The sequence below is a fragment of the Juglans regia genome, chromosome 9 (assembly GCF_001411555.2).
Source record: "Juglans regia cultivar Chandler chromosome 9, Walnut 2.0, whole genome shotgun sequence".
Classification (NCBI taxonomy): Eukaryota; Viridiplantae; Streptophyta; class Magnoliopsida; order Fagales; family Juglandaceae; genus Juglans; species Juglans regia.
Genome location: NC_049909.1, coordinates 23,781,311 through 23,798,207, shown reverse-complemented (window position 1 = coordinate 23,798,207; position 16,897 = coordinate 23,781,311). Strand labels below are relative to the sequence as shown.

The 16,897-nt window shown below is 37.0% G+C and overlaps 3 protein-coding genes across 4 annotated transcripts; 2 read left to right on the top strand and 1 right to left on the bottom strand.

Moving 5' to 3' along the window:
- The first annotated feature begins 14 nt into the window (after window positions 1-14).
- Window positions 15-968, top strand: LOC118349471 (glycine-rich cell wall structural protein-like). Its single transcript, XM_035694158.1, has one exon. It carries the CDS (start codon window positions 199-201, stop codon window positions 712-714), a length of 516 nt encoding a protein of 171 aa, XP_035550051.1. The 5' UTR covers window positions 15-198; the 3' UTR covers window positions 715-968.
- A 1,404-nt stretch (window positions 969-2,372) lies between these two features.
- Window positions 2,373-7,520, top strand: LOC108994465 (uncharacterized PE-PGRS family protein PE_PGRS54). The gene is made up of 2 exons (XM_018969691.2): window positions 2,373-5,032; window positions 7,067-7,520. The coding sequence occupies exon 1, from the start codon at window positions 2,695-2,697 to the stop codon at window positions 4,816-4,818; it is 2,124 nt and encodes a 707-aa protein (XP_018825236.1). The 5' UTR covers window positions 2,373-2,694; the 3' UTR covers window positions 4,819-5,032; window positions 7,067-7,520.
- Window positions 7,521-8,350: 830 nt separating this feature from the next.
- Window positions 8,351-16,042, bottom strand: LOC108994452 (myb-like protein X). Of its 2 annotated transcripts, none has more exons than XM_018969679.2 (12): window positions 15,693-16,042; window positions 13,956-14,624; window positions 13,829-13,862; window positions 13,367-13,446; window positions 13,013-13,072; window positions 12,798-12,908; window positions 12,299-12,379; window positions 12,111-12,194; window positions 10,571-11,045; window positions 10,203-10,315; window positions 9,227-9,257; window positions 8,351-8,781 (listed from the first exon to the last, which is right to left on the bottom strand). In XM_018969679.2, the coding sequence occupies exons 2-12, from the start codon at window positions 14,535-14,537 to the stop codon at window positions 8,618-8,620; spliced, it is 1,815 nt and encodes a 604-aa protein (XP_018825224.1). In that variant the 5' UTR covers window positions 14,538-14,624; window positions 15,693-16,042; the 3' UTR covers window positions 8,351-8,617. The 2 variants fall into 2 exon arrangements, with proteins under 2 accessions (XP_018825224.1, XP_018825229.1); XM_018969684.2 differs by having other exon boundaries at window positions 13,956-14,607.
- Between the last annotated feature and the right edge of the window lie 855 nt (window positions 16,043-16,897).

Here is a 16,897-nt window from a genome sequence, read left to right as displayed (position 1 = left end):
ATAAATAAAATTTCTCTTGATATAATATTTTATCGTTCAATAAAAATACAAAGAAGGTTTTATTAAAAAAACAAAATCTGGTTACAATGCCAAACAAATGTGAATAATGTGGGACAGCCGAGGGGAAAAGGCAAACCAAAAAAAAAACGTCGGGAAAACTAAAAGGACAAAGCCGCCACGATACTCAATCCGCTCAAAATGATCCGTGCCTTGTACTTCGAATCCGAACCCGAGTCATCACTAACCGGACCTTGTGCAGTCTCCGTCGACAAACTCCCCGGCGCCGGACTCGGAGGACTACTGCTAGATGGAAACACTACTGGTGCCTCCCCAGGCATCGCAGAACTTGATGGAATGTTCGCCGAAGCCTCAGGAGCGATGCCACTTGCTGGAACGTCTGCCGTTTCGGGGGGGCTCGCGGGAGTGGTACTCGGAGAAGAAACCGGTGCAGGGAACCGTATTGGAGAAGGCCCATTTGTCGATGGACTCTGGGTCGGAGAAACGATGGGCTTTGGCGGACTTGCCGGAGACTTTTCCGGGGCAATGGAAGGAGATTTAACAGGTGAAGTCGACGGTGATTTCGCTGGCGAAATGGACGGAGATTTCGCCGGTGGGTTTGAAACGGGCTCAGGACTTGTTGGAGTGTACGTAGGCGGAGATACAGTCGGAGACTTCGAAGGCGATGCCGGAGAAATGGAAGGAGAAGGTGCCTGAGCAATTGACGGAGGGGGCGACTTTGTTGGTGGCCTCGTAAGTGTTGGGTTTGGCGAAGGAGCAGGCGCATTGTCTGCTTGTACCAGGCCGGAGCGCGAGACACACAGAACAGACATATAAAGTAGAAGAAGAAGCCTATGCATCTTTGGAAATCGAAGCTTGAAGAGAATGTATAGTGCGTTATGAATGTGTGTGTAACTTGAAGATTGTTTTCCGATGAATAAGAAAAAGGTTTCTGAGAGATTGAGGATTATATAAATGAGTCTGAGACTTGTATAAACGTTGTGACTTGCGATTTTCAGAAAATTTTGTCCAAGGAAAATGTGACCGTTGGCGTTGGGGCGGCGAGGGTGCATTCGTGACCGGCTATGAGGAGTGGAAGTAGCCGTTACTTGGAAGGAGGCGACTCGCTGAACCGGTCAACTTGTCGGACTCGAGACAATCCTGCTTCAATTGGGTACATACACTTTTTACATAGATATTTTTTGAGAGCAAAGGAAAATGTAAAAAAAAAAAAAAAAAAAAGTTACATTTTGATTGTGTGTGTGTGTGTGACATTCAATTGATTTGATTCTTTTAAGTAGAAATTTAGCCAATATTTTTTTATTATTTTAATTGATTAAATATAAGCTAATGAGATTTCACAATTTTGAGAAGTTAACTCTTGTTATATATAAGAGAAAATGTATTTATAATCGTGAATTATTTTGATCAGTTATTATATTCATTATTTTACACTTCACATCTTATTAAAAATACTTCACATTTAAAAAAAAAATATCATATATAGAGTGTTAACGTAAATAGTAACGGATATATATCAAAATCGTATATATATAATAGAAGTACAAGCCATTAACTTAAAGATTAAAAGTCTTTGAGCAGTATTATTTTATTAATAGTAACGCTAGATATAATTTAATCTCGCATATTTTTAAAAAAAAGTTAGTGAAGTGTCAACCATTTAACTTCCAATTTCCGAAATCATTCACGTATATAATCAATCGATAGATAAGGCAATCTTAAAGGGGAATATTGTCAACGTTAACCATTTTATACACATCAACTTAATTTGTTTCTTGGAATGGAATGAAAACACTCAACAAGTAACTTGCAATAAGACTGAAAAGATCACTTTAAACTTGCAATAAACTGTGCCTTTCCACACACAACCACTTGCTAACTGATGCTCCAACACCATCCATAACTGAAGTTCCCCAGCCCTTTAATTTCTATATTTTTTTTTTATTTAAATACTCAATAAGTGAAATGGTTGACGGCGTAGGGAATGAGATCCCGATGCATTTGGATTAAAAATTTTAATTTTATTTATATTAATTATCAATAACCGACACGTCAACATATATATTATTACATATATTATTACTTAAGCCAAAATTATAATTAAAAATATTATTTTTTATCTCATATTTAGCACAAATCATTTTCCTTTCGTCCAGATAACAAATGATAGATAATTAAGTACAACCGAGCAGTCCAACTTGGGTTAGTAACTTAGTAGTACTGCTGATACAGTGGATCGGATGCGTACACCCATGGAACTTGGAAGCTTACCTTAGTGAATCCGTGGATTAGTTTTGGACCATTTATATAACGTCATCACGCCAGAGACACAGATTTTATTTTTTATTTTTTATTTTTTTAAATACAGAGAGAGAGAGAGAGAGAGAGAGAGAGAAAACCCAGAAAATTCACACATTTTGCTCACAAATTTCCAGATTAGGGTTTCTACAAGTCTTATCTCTATCTCTTAAAGACCGTATTTTTCTCCTGGTAAGATCTCGTGACCAATCTGCTTTGTTTCTTGCTATGTATGTTTCCAGAAAATGCTTCCATTTCACTCCTCAAACCACCCTCAAACTTTAACCAAAACGCACCTAAACTTTAGATAAAAGGCGGAGGAGGAACCGGGGGAGGGGGGGAGAACGTTTGTTTCTTTTGAAATACTCAAAAGAAACGATGGATGACGGTGAGGGAGGGTTCGGGGAGGGCGCGGATCAGATGGATCAGTTCCATCGCAACGAGGCAATCTCGGCTGTTGCCGAAGAGGTTTTCCTTGGTGAAGAGGACGACGACTACGAGGATTTGTACAACGACGTGAATGTTGGGGAGGGGTTCTTACAATCTCTGAGAAAGGGCGAGGAAATAGGGTTTAGGAATGATGAGAAGGAGAAGGTAGAGTCGTTACCAAGGGTAGCACCGGAGCAGCACGGCGTGTCGATACCAGGCGTTGGTGAGGATAGTGATGGCGGTGGGGTCAGGCCTTCTGGGTCTCAGATTAACCAAGGGGTTAGAGGAAATGACGTGAAAGGGACGGATGAATCGGAGGCTGGTGGGGTTAGGGTTGAGTTAGGGCAAGGGAGCATGATAAGTAAGATGAATGAGGTGGAGGAGCAAAGTGGGAATAATATTAGTAGTTTAGGGGTTCAAGGGATTGTTGGGGGGCAGCAATCACATGGTGGCGCTGTAGGGAATGTAGGGAAGGTGGGGAATGAGGCTTTGGTGAGGCAAACTAGTGGAGGAGGGGGAGGAAATGTGAATGGGATTGCTGGTAATGGGGTTGCGAATAATCGTGGTGTTGGTAGTGTTGGTGGTGGCGTTATTAGTGGAGGAGGAGGAGGTGGTGGTGGTGGTGGAACAATACTGTTTGTGGGCGATTTGCATTGGTGGACCACAGATGCGGAACTGGAAGTGGAGTTGTGTAAGTATGGGCTCGTAAAGGAGGTGAAGTTTTTTGATGAGAAAGCGAGTGGGAAATCAAAAGGCTATTGCCAGGTCGAGTTTTTCGACCCAGCTGCTGCGACTGTGTGTAAGGAGGGGATGAATGGGCATTTGTTTAATGGTAGGCCATGCGTTGTTGCATTTGCATCGCCGTATAGTGTTAAGAGAATGGGTGAGGCTCAAGTGAATAGGAATCAACAAACGACAACAACTGCGCCAGCAAGGAGAGGACCTAATGATGCTGCTGGTAAGCCTAGTGGGAACAACATTGCAACAGGCGGGAATTATCAGGGTGGGGATAATAACAGGGGTTATGGGAGAGGGAATTGGGGAAGAGGTAATATGCAAGGAGGAATGGGGAATAGAGGGCCAGCTGGGCCAATGAGGAATAGGGGTGGGATGGGAGGGAGGGGTATAATGGGGAATGGTGGTAATGGGTTTGTTCAGGGTAATGGGTTTGGTCAGGGTATTGGTGCAACCCCGCCTTTGTTGCACCATCAGTCTATGATGGGTCAGGGTTTTGATCCTGCATTTGGTGGGCCTATGGGGAGAATGGGTGGCTATGGAGGCTTTCCGGGTGCTCCAACACCTCCATTCTCGGGGATTTTGTCTTCTTTTCCCCCTGTGGGAGGTGTTGGTTTGCCTGGAGTAGCCCCTCATGTGAATCCAGCATTCTTTGGAAGAGGGATGCCCATGAATGGAATGGGGATGATGCCCACTTCAGGTGTTGATGGCCCTAACATGGGAATGTGGTCAGATCCTAGTATGGGTGCATGGGGTGGTGAAGATCATGGTGGCGGGAGAGCTGGGGAGTCTAGTTATGGGGAGGAAGCTGCATCTGACCATCAATATGGTGAAGCGAGTCATGATAGAGCAGGTTGGTCAAATGCTGTGAAGGAGAAAGATAGAGTTTCAGAAAGGGACTGGTCTGGGTCTTCTGATAGAAGGTATCGGGATGATAGAGATCCAGGTTATGATAGGGACAGGCCTAGAGAAAAAGATGCAGACCATGACCATGACTGGTCGGAAAGAAGGAATCGCGATGATAGAGATATTGGTCGAGAGCGGGAGAGGGAGCGTGATCTGGACCGAGAGCATTCTCGAGATCGGGACCGGGACCGTGACCGTGAGAGGGATCGTGATAGGGAGCGTGACCGTGATAGGTACAGAGAAGACAGAGAGAGGCATGCTGATCATCATAGGAATAGGGACCGTGAAATGGATCAAGAAGATGAATGGGAAAGAGGGCGGACTTCAAAGGCTCACACTCACAGTAAGTCGCGGATATCACAAGAGGAGGAACATCGTTCAAGATCGAGGGATGCTGATTATGGGAAGAGACGGAGGCTTACCTCCGAATAATGGAATCTTATGCTCCTTGTTTTATGCTATCCATCAAGAAAGGGAACACACAGAAACCTAACAAACTTTGGATTCATCATGCTCATTTGGATTCTCTTTCAAGTGGTGTTTGCGGTCCTTAATGTGTTGAGCCTCGTTTTCTCACTCCATTGCATTAAACTTCTTGATTGCATATTCATCACAGAAGCTTGGTTTTATTCTAGCGCGAAGAAATGTAAGTTCCCGAAATTCTGTTTCTTTTTCCTTTACTATTTGTTAAGAGTGTTCATGAATCTCCTCTGGAGGTGGCACTTGTGCTGTTGTGCATTAGATACAGCGTTTTTTGCACATATCGTGGCTTATTAACCTGTCAATGTAGTCAAGTATGCTCATTGTAATGCCAGTCTTTATTTTTAATCGATTTGTTTGTGCCATTTTTCATGTTCTTTTTGTTGTCTTTTCTGTCATTGTGTTACTGCTGACTGTAGAAAATGTAGTTTGTGCCTGATGGACCAGTTTAATACTTTCACAATATAGATATGCTCATGTTACTTAAAAAAAATATGTTCATATTGACACCTTTCATTTTGTAATATTTTGATGCTGCAATAAAATTGCATTACTTATACCAAAAATTGTTCTGGTGCCTATTTTGAATGATTTTTTATTCTGAGGAACTTGGCAAAAATGCCTATTTGGTTGTACTTGGTATTGTTTTCTGTCACCGCAAATTTAAAGAAAAAATTGTCTGTTTAACTTGGAAATGGTGCTATTTGTTAAGTTTTGACTTCAACAAGCTGTTATGCTATTGCTTCTGAAGTTACTGCATTGTTCGTTTTTTAATTTATGCCTTGTTTGACTATGAGTAAAAAATTCTGTACTTTTGGTTTCATTTGAAATTTAGAACCAGTGCTTTCATTCGCACTTTTGGTTTCATGTGTTAAATATAGAGATATTGTTTCTTTGACATATATGTTGTCACTAAATTTATCATTTGGTGCATTCTATTTGTGTGAGCTCCTTTTCCTTGGTAGTCTAGTTTCTCTTGTTTTTAGGCCTTCATTTTCTTATGAGATTATGGTCAACATGAATGGGTGCAGAATGGGGCTATGATATCATTCATCATCACTACATTGATTCAGCATTTTTATTCACTATAGTTTATTTATAAGAGGTGTCGATTGGCCATTTGAAACCTCCCTCTCTGTTTGCTCTCACTATTTTTGAACCTTTGATAAATTAGCATTATTGTTACCAAGAGCAAGATTATTATGAAAATCTTTATTGCTTCAAGAAACTATAACATCAAAGACATACAACTTGGTATATTAAACATTGTAGATCATCAAGGAGAAGAAAATATTCCGTCTTAAGGAGAAGGATAAACCCATCCTGGGTGTCTTCTCTGTGTTTATTTATTTATTTTTTAATGTTGGGTGTGGTGGGGGGAAGGTTCATCTTTCATCTGCCTTCAGTCACGAATTTATTTGGACATTACTTGGGACACGATGGATGGGCTTTGGCCCGTACAACTCTCCATGTCTATGCTTGGGCAATTTGGAGTAAGATGAACAGGTTTACTTTTAATGGCGGTGAGCTCGATGGAAACTCGATCAAAACTACTCCTAGTTTGCATGCATTGGGCACAATATATAGTGGTTCTGCCTTGGATTTTACTGCCCCTTTGAATTTGCAATCATAAGCACTCAAGAGGATGTAGTTGACATGTGATGATTTCTTGATATTTTTATTGTGCCCACTGGTACTCCCCTGGCTGGCCACCCTGTATGTGGCATGCTTGAAGTCACCCTGATTAAGCCTACCTTCAAGTGCAGGCAACTTATGCTTTTTGCTGCTTGTAGTTGCATTACTTTATTATTCGCTGCTAGTTGTTTTGGGGTGCTTGCTAGCATTAATTTTGATTGTGGCAGCGAGATCTAGTTTACATTTTATGCGTCCTTGTGGAACAACGAAGGATTTAGTTGTTCCAAAATTTTCATATTAGACTTGATTAGTGATTACTTGCAAAGAACACGAGATATTTTTTAAATCTTATTGTCTATGCTAGGCCTTCATTTTGCTTTCTTATGGTTACTTTGTGTTAAGAGTTAAGAGAGACTTGTTAATCAAACGTTTCCTGTCTTATCATTGTTGTTGCTATCGTCTAGCAATTGGGCGCTGTGATGCTTCTCGTTTATTATTTATCGTTTTAAGAATTGACCTGATAGTTTCAAATGTATTTTCTCACCAAATTTTTTCTCTTTCATAGCTTGAAAGACAATTGATAATGGAGAACAAAAGCTGTTCAGCAGATCTTCTGGTTTTGGGAGATAAAGAGGACTTCTAACTTGTACAAGGGAGAGACAAGGGCATGGTGTTTTCTCGTTGCGTGATTGATATTGTAGTCGCATCCTTTTTCTTTCTGAGTTTTCAGCTTTCTTTTCGTTTTTGTTGTAGTCCATTAGAAAGAACCTGTTGAAACCAATGCTGTCGAGGATGATATGTCTTGAAATTGCTGTGAAATGTGCTAATATTCTAGATTTAAGGTATGAATGGCGATGTACTAGGATTTAGCTGAGAGGACGATAGTAATGTGCCCTTTTTCTGATTGTATTGTTATTGTTGTATCCTTCATTTTGTTTTGTTTTGAGTTGACCATGTTAACAGCCCCTTTTTCTTGTTTTGTTTTTGGTTCTGTTGAAGAAGATGTAGAGTTACTAACCATTCAATTAGTGCAATCATTTCAACCCGGAGAATTGTATAGTTCATTGTCTTTGTACATACCTCTTTATATGAAAGTTTTTATGAGTTTTCGTAATGTAAATACGTACTTGTTTCTTCCATCTTTTTTGTGTTTTAATGCTTTTCAGCGGCTAATTTGTATTTTTCTCCCCCATCTATTGTTACTACTCTCCATGAAGACAGATCAAATGGACCCAAGTCGACGATGCCATCCCTGTTGTGGTGGCACAAATTTGTTGTCGGGAAGTGAGATGTTAGTATAGTGTATAGAATTTTTTAAAGATTAATGATATTGTAAAAGTAATAAATATTGAGATGATAAAGTTATAACCATTTAATTTATAAATAATGAATGAGACAAAGTCAGTACAAATGATGCATATTTTGATATTTGTTTGTACATAACATATTTATTTAGTGACTGAATTTCCTTGACCAACCAATAATAAAATAATAAAAAAACTCAAAAAGTTAAGACTTAATAATCTTTTCAAATTAGGTGGGTGGGTTACAACCTCAAAATGTCTTTTTGGACATTACGATTTAGAAAGTGTTCAATCTCATCTCATCACCCCCTCCTTATAATATATATATATATATATATATATATTATATATATTTTAATTTCATTTAATGTTTGCTCATTTTTACCATAAAAAAAGTCAACTATATAAAACACGACTCTCGGTGTCTTGGGCGTTGGGATGATCCCATGACGGTGCAATTGTTCTTGCACTTAAATTAAGGTTGTCACATAGCTCGGCAATTACCAGTCTACGCAAACCATATGAAGAAAGGGTGACGACATGAATGAATCTGAAACTCCATGAAAGGTCACCTATATTGAAGACAGCAGAATTCCTACAATTTATGTTAATGTATACATACATTCAAGCCGCAATCCTACAGCACAGCTCGAGTCCTCTGCTAATTTCTAGTAACTACTGGTTTGCTTTCAGACAAATAGTGTATTCTATGAGATTTTGAGCGACGATGGGAGTAAGTGGGCATAACTGGAATTAGAAAGGAACATACAAATAGCTAACTATTTCCCTGCAGTCGCGTTCAATCCTGTTGTTCAGGTTTCCACTTCTTGGCTGAAAGACTGGTTTTCATCTTTTTCGGCATCACCTTCTCCATCTTCTTCGTCATCTGCCTCATCAGCCAGTTTAGTAAGCTCTGCCTGGATCATTAGCTTTATAGATGACTTTCTTGGGGTGAGATCCCTATTGAACTTCTTACCTGAAAATTTGACAACAGTTTTGTCAGCCACCAACTAATGCTAAGAAGAGCTTATCAACCTCTGTTCATTGATTTTAAGGTTTTTATTTCAAAGGTTTCTAATATTTCTTTCAATGATAAAGCAATAGTGGATCTGTTCATAAAAATGAAAACTGATTAAAAATAGGTTATCATATCAACTGAATGTGGACCTTTCCCCAGATCTTAGATGTATATTTTAACCACGCAATACATAAATTACAGTAGCGGACATTGCCACAGTTTACTATATAATGCAGCAGATGAAAGTTTTAATCCTTTTTTTTTTTCGTCATCGGAATATGTAGAGCTCAGACAAAGTTGTAATTCAATATATTCCAATTCAAGAAATCAATTTTTGTTTGATAAGTTATTCAAGAAATCATAAACCACTACCATAGTGAAAATGAAGATGAAGACATCATACCAAGTTGCTTCAGGATATCGGTAAAAGTGGCCTGCAAAATAAAGCAATACAATTTACTTCAGCACGACACAACCATTTAATAGCAAATATGATAAGGTATTAAACTCAACAAAGCCTTTAATTAAAACAAATTTCAAGAGAAATACCACAACATAAAATGTTTCCACATTCTCTCAGTTTGATTACCAAGATGTAGGAAATAAAGCAAGCTGGTAATATCACTTAAAAAATAAACATGCTGGAAATATAGCAACAGGAATCCATTACAACCTCTTATTTTTTTTTTTTTTATCAGTAAAAGATAAATATTATATATATGAATGAAATAGGCATAGACCTTGTACACAGGAAGTATACAAAAGTACTCCTAACTACATTCTAAGAACGATAAAATAAAGACAAGAATTCCTGGATATTATCCCCATCTAATACAATAGTAGAAAACCAACACATTAAAGTATGGAGAAAAAAATTCTTTAACTCGGTCATTGAGCGTTCCTTATCTTCAAAGCAACGTGCATTCCTTTCTAACCATCCAATTTTCTACAATACCTCAGCAATTAAAATGCCATTTTTCTCTATCTTTTTGTGCTCCTACTCGTAATGACAAGTAATGAAATATAGGCATGCATTAAGATGTTGAAAGAGAAACATCAGGGAGAAACGGATAGACAAGCATGCATACAATGATGTATAAACGTTGATACTTGAATACATATATAGTCGAAATTAATTGTATAATGGCTTCAAAAGATGTGAATCTAAAAATCTTAAGCTACAGAACTTGCAGGAGTTTAGGAAGAATAAATGTAGGCCCACAAAAGCATGTCCAGCATGATTACCGTAACAGCATGTCCAGCAATGCTTCATTCTTGCAGGCTAAATACAACAACTCAGCATGATTACCACTTTGAGTCAAGATCATTCTGAATTTCCATTACAACCATTATAGACAATATCGATATCGACAGCTTACCGTATTAAAGTCAACTTCTTTAAGAATTTCACAAATTGCATCCCTCAACTTATCATCACTTGGCCTGAGTTTCTCTTTTTTGACCTTGTCCTTCACTTTAGCAGCCTTTTTGCCTAAATGAACAATAACAAATTTTTAGTTTTGCTGATTATGAGCTAAAATAATATAGGAGCTTCATAATTCCTCCGTTTAATTAAGTTCAGTTCACAATTACAACTTATTTCTAAGCAAAAAATTTAGGCAACTATTATATTAATTGCATATCATCAAATATATTAGCAAAACCATTATTTTTCAGTCCGTCCTATCAACAGAAATACCACAATAGTATGCGAGCAATAAGGGGAAGGAAAGAACATGACTTGTACCAGATTTTTCCCTGGAGACTGATCTAATTTGAGTTGAAGCCTTTTCTTTTGCCGCAACCTTTTCATTTTTCCTCGTCCTTGAGAATGCTTTTGGATTTGTATCATTGTCATCATCACCCCTGGAGCGTTTAGAAGATGATTTCTTGGGTGTTCCTTTAGGAGGTATACTGGATTTAGTTGGAACTGTGATTTTCTTGGTTTTAGCTTTCCCAGCAGTTTCCTTTTTTCTAGTTGATGTTTTAGAACTTCGTTTGTGTTTCTCCACCTCCTCTTCAGATTCATCTTCAGAATCAATTTTCCCCTCATTTTCAGAATGCTTAGGCATCTCATCCTCAGATTTTTCTGGAACACCATTCTCATCCTCCTCCGCTTCATTCTCTTCATCCTCTTTCTTTTCCTCTTCGTCAGACTTGTCCTCCGCTTCAATTGAACTCTTTTTCTCCTCTTTTGATGTATCCTCAGTCTTTCTTTGGCTCTGGTGAATAGGTCAAAATTTTCAAAATAGAACAAAGGATAAATGGAAAAAGATGGTACAAAAATTTTCTATATAGACAAAAAGACAATGTGAGTTTTCACATTCTTCCGTTTCTTTTTAATCCCTTGGATATATATAGTTTAGTTCTTCTCGAGGAGTTTGAAATCCTATAATGATCAAGCATATTTTAGACATGCATTAGCCTTTGCTTAGCACAGTAAAAGAACTTCAAAAATTGTAAATATACAAGAATAGATTGAAGAAAAGTTTCCATATGACAATAAAAGCAATAGAAAAAAACATGAATATATCAGAAGTCACAACCACCCTTCTTTAAACTGGGCGTTTCTCCCATGTATACCTACCCGCAATATACTTGGGTTGTGCCCCTAGAAATCTTTAATAAAATGTGGTGTCTTTACGTATGTGTCTGTGTCATGTATTTGTGTATAAAGAAGTAGCAAGACACCTACTGATCAGATTGAAATACAAACCCCTGGCTGTGGACACCCTTGGGAGTTAGATCGAGACCAAATACAGTCTCTCCTCTCTCAGCCTATTACTTGGAGTCCTTCCTGTCTCCTACCTCTAAAATCCAATTTATAGGTATAACTGAAACAATGAAGAGCTTTTTTCTTTTAATAAGTAAAACAAATTAGCATTGTGTCAGAAACATATCTGGAGGGATTCTTGAATCCTGACAGCATATCAAACTTATAAAAAAAAAAAGAATATAATTAAAACTATAACAGCTATGCTATGAAGTAATGAAGTAAAACGGACTTAGAAAACATCATGGCCAAGGCCAAGGAAGGAGGACCGCTTACACTCTTACAAGATTGCCAGATGATATGGAATACCATGGTATTCACTCATACAACTTTACGATGGACTAGACTGGCAAGACAGTGTAGGGGGAAAAAAAGAGGAAAATGTCCAACCCAACAAGGAATTGTCTAAATATAATTTCCACCCTGTTCTTACCCATTGAAGAGGGAATTACCAATTTTACTGTACTTCTTTATCTCAAACCATATTTTGATGTCAATGAGATGAGAATAACACCTTTGCTGAACGCTTTGAAGCTGCACTTCCAGATGATGAACTTCCTCTTACCACCCTCTTCCGTTTTTTGCTGGATTTACTTGACTAATTATCATAAAAGGATAAAAAAGTATGAGGATCCATTACAAGATATAAATTCTTTGTAAAAATGGAAGGTCAGTAGAATATTAGCGGTCAGGTAATCAAACCTTCTCTTTTTCTGCAAGAAGCACAGTATTTGTAGCATGAGGGGCCACCAAAAAGTCTATCAGCTTTGCAACAATGTCTTCCTGGATGTGCACTTTCAGCTCATTAAAACAATATCACTTGACATGTAAAGCTTGAAGAGCATCAAAGCTAGCTCTTAAACACATGCTGCAAATGAATACTCATAGCAACTTTGGTTTCAGTAGAAAATATTCAAACTGTGATTAAACCCAGACAGCAAAGAGTGCAGGTGTCACCACATCACTGAAACTATCTGGCTACTCGGTTTACATGTTCACATGAACGAAAGGGCGATTAATAATACCCAGATTAATCAATTTGCAGCATATAATAAACAATTGAAAATCTTCCACCACCAACCTCCTAATTCAGTTAGTGAAAACTAAAAGAACCAATGTTTAAAATTGGGGCCAGAAAACAGATTCATTCAACCACAATTACATTCTAGAATCAACATGCAAAAGTAGCAAATCAACAAACCTTCCTTGTAGTGGCCTTGGCAATTGGAATGTCAAGGACATCACAAAATTCCGACAACTTCTCTTTGTTACACTTGTCAAATTTCTCTTTAACTTTGATCATCTGTTTTTCCTGTATTAAATGGAATCTCAGAAAGATCAAGTCTCACACTACAGCTTGCTATAAAAGCTCATACAAAGGAAGGATGTTCATTCATAAATATTTAATCCTTTTACCTCATTTTCATGCCACACAAAACCAGAAAACTGAGATATATTATTCTTGACCTGAATAGCCTGCAAAACCAAAAGTAGAAATTTACATTGAAGCAAGATTGGTGTAGTCAATGGTAACATCTTTATATATATATATATATATATATATATATTATATGAAGTAACGATAATTTAAGAATAATACGGCCCCATCGGGGTCTTAGCCAATGGTTACATACTAGATGAACCAAAACAACAGAATCAAATATACTGCCTTATGCAGTTCACCATATAACCAACTAGAAAGGTGGAAAAAAGAGCAAAGCCAAATGTATATGCAGAAAAACGCACTAAAGTCCTTAGAATATGCATTACCTTCCCTCTCCTTCCAAAGAGAATTGTATGAAGCAGTTTGAAAGTGTCATCAGTCTTTCTTCTTGATAGCTTGAATGCAACTGAAGGAGAAAACATACTCAGGTTCACTTAATTTCATCTACTGCCCGTAGATATCATACACTCACAACATGATTTGCAGAATATTTGGTCCATAAATATCTCAATGCATGCCTATAAAAGCCAGGCTTTTTACCGTTGGATATTTTTATTATTATAAACATATATTTTCTTCATCCTTGCCTTAGAACAGGTAGATCTAGTAAATTAAAGAGCTTGATCAGGTATAGAAAATTTAAAAAGAACGTATGAGTAATCAACCTATCTGAATTAATATCAGCTTGTGCAAATTTAAAAAGATTTGCACATAGTATTATAATTTTTTTTAAAAAAAATCTATATAAGGACTACAGACGTGTTGTTAAAATAAGTTAATAAGCATACCATTAGGAATATCTTTAAGTAGGGTACCACGGCCCTGCAATTTCAAAGGTAAATTATGAAGGGGGAAAAATCGTCAGCAAAAATACAATTTGAATTTTACGGAATAAAAAAAACTTTAAAAAATTACCTTTTCAATTTGGAATTCCTTGACTGCTTCTTTCTCAATCGATGCCACCAGCCTTTCAACAGATTTCCTTTCACGTACGGGGCGGTCAATAGTCGGAGTCCTTGGCTCTGGCTCCTTCTTCTCTTTAACTTCCTTTGTCTTCTCTTTTGCTTTCTCTTCAGTCTTTCCTTTCCTGCGCTTCTTTGACCCCTTTGCTGCCTTACTCTCTGCTTTCTCATCATCCTCGTTTTCTTTCTTCTCGGCCACATCAGCCTTTTCATCCACTTTGTATTTGGACTTGTCCTTTTCTTCAATCACTTCTTTTGCATTTGGACTAGCATCTTCTTCCATTGTCTCTGTTTTCTGATCCTCTGTTACTTCTTTTTCATTTTCTTCTTTGCTTTCCTTGTTTTCTTTTACTTCTACATCTTCATCAATTTTCGCAGCCTTGTACTTCTCATCATTCTTCATATCTTCTTCCATGTCTTCTACTCCCTTTTTCTCCTCTTTCTCCTCGGTCGCAGCTTTATTCATTTCCTCTGGCAGGCTAGTCCCATTTGCTGCTGTCTCAGCAACTTTGGCCACTGCATTCTCCTCACCCATAATCAACTTAAGTCAAGCAAATGCTCCAACAGCAGATGCCTTTTACCCCCTCCTAATAGAACTTGTCAAGCTTGGACAACAAAATAACTGCAGTTAAAAAAAATACCATGAATGATGGTTGAGTCAAGAGAGCAGAAAGACTCAAAAGAGTTGAATAACACTGTCTTTTAGTAGCACTGCCCTAAATTTTGCCCTTTCAAGAAAACAATAAATTCGTGCATTGATGAAACAATTCCATGGATGGCACCCTCGAGTTGTGGTGCAAACCTGGCCCTTTGAACCAATATACTCCTCAAATAATAACCCACTACACAAAATGTAACCTTGAAAAAAATTCCCTCACCATTAAACTCAAATGAACTACAAATGCCCAGAACAAACAGACCCACCGAATAAAATCTAACATACTATGGAAAACACGTCAAAATGAAAGCCAACGTATAAGGAAATGCGCTATGTTGAAAGACGTCCATCAACAATATTTTCAAGAAGAACATAAAATTACAAGCGTAAAGTAGCAGGCGTAGCGGATTAAAGTGCAATTGCAGATAGCTTAACATAATACAAAATCCCCTCTCCCCCAAACAAGATCTACAAAAAGGTCAGAAACTTGAAGGTAGCCACCAAAAGAAAGAAAACATAACATAAAAGTGACAAATATGACAGTCAAAATAAACAAAATTAAAGCAAGAATAACATCTAAATGATTACCAACCGAAGAACAAACTATAAAAATAAATAAAAATAAAAACTTTTAACTTGCGTGCAGCTCTAAAAGTGTCAAACTCAGCTAAAACAAACCTCACACTGACATGAGCCATGGTTCAGCTAAGCCAGCTGAACCCCTGGTTTTCTCAGGCCTAAATGGCAAGAAAAAAAAATCTTGAATCCAAATTCAGAATCTCTGAACGTTTCTACATTTTCTCGTCGACCAAACAGAACTAAATACCAATTTCACAAATAAGAAATATTAAAAAAAATAAAAACAGAAAACGAGCCTAAAAAGGCCAAAATTTTACGGAGAACCATCTCAGAACCCTAAGTTCTGAACCACAAATTCCATACCAGATCACTAAGAAAATTAACAGGAAAGAAAAAAAATAAAAGAAGAATGGTGACAATAATTGAAAGAAGATTTGTGTAATACTGACTTACAGAGAATCTGGGTATAATTTTTATTGGTGAATTCGAAGCCTTCTAACAGATAGTCTCCGTCTCTGTACTCTGAGTGAGCTCCGAGTAGGGGGAACAGATTCTGCTGCGATCTCTCTCTCTCTCTCTCTCTCTGGGGTATTTTCGGGATTTAGCCAAGTTTGGACTTCAAATCCGGATTTAAAATACAGAAATTCCACGTCGGAATCTGGGGTGTAAGAAGCGGGTTTGGAAGTTTGAAAACGGAAAGAAGAAAACTGACGGCTGGTATGGTGTTTGGATGCTGTCTGTGAGATAGATCAAACGGCCGATAATGACATCTGGCAGCATGGTGGGAACGAAGTCGAAGGTATTTGTCAGCGGTTTTAGGACAGACGATTGAAGACGCAACGAGAATCTGCAGAAATTCCTACACATTTTTTTTTAAATATATTTTTAATTTTTTCTTCAATACATGTATAGAATAAGTGGTGGTGGCGTAACCGTTTCGTTCTAATTTTATATAAAATTTAAGATCGAATCGTTATGCACTAATTATATATTTTTAAAAACCGATTATCAACTAATTATCTCCTATACCGATATATCTAATTTTTGCCGATTTGATCCAATTTTAAAATATATATACTAATTTATATATAGAGTTAAAATATATTACTAATAATAATATAGTATTAAATTATTAGTATTAAGCCATAAAATATAAATTATAATTAATTTACATTATATACTAATGTATATTAGTATTACTAATTTATTAATATATTATGTACTTATAAAAAAATATATATATTGAGAATTTATTATACCATAAAAATTTGGTAATAAGTGATTTTTTTTTTTGGTAAATAATATGTTAGTAATCTTATTTACAACTTTGGTATATAAATTCAAATCTTTTGATATTTAGGATTTTTTTTAAAATTAATGTGATTTATCAATTTCAGTTTAAAGTTTTACAATTTAAGTTTATTTTTAAATTAATTTATATTATTATATATTATATATAAAAAATATTATATATAATATTAAAAAATAATTTAAAATATATATTATATATAATCAGTCCGGTCCGAGTCTAAAAAGCCTAAAATCAGAACTGGACCAATTTCGACTAACTTTGCCATTATAAAAATGGGTTTCGGACCGGATCGGTCCAAAACGGGACCAATTTGACCTGTTTGGACCAATCCAATCCGATTTTCTGA

Excerpts from the sequence above, each read along its gene's own strand:
- LOC118349471 (XM_035694158.1), top strand. The coding sequence starts at position 199 with ATGATCCGTGCCTTGTACTTCGAATCCGAACCCGAGTCATCACTAACC.
- LOC108994465 (XM_018969691.2), top strand. The coding sequence starts at position 2,695 with ATGGATGACGGTGAGGGAGGGTTCGGGGAGGGCGCGGATCAGATGGAT.
- LOC108994452 (XM_018969679.2), bottom strand. The coding sequence starts at position 14,537 with ATGGGTGAGGAGAATGCAGTGGCCAAAGTTGCTGAGACAGCAGCAAAT. Across the intron at positions 13,073-13,366 it reads TCTTTGGAAGGAGAGGGAAG|GCTATTCAGGTCAAGAATAA; the intron begins GTAATGCATATT and ends TTGGTTTTGCAG. Across the intron at positions 9,258-10,202 it reads AAGAAGTTGACTTTAATACG|GCCACTTTTACCGATATCCT; the intron begins GTAAGCTGTCGA and ends TTTATTTTGCAG.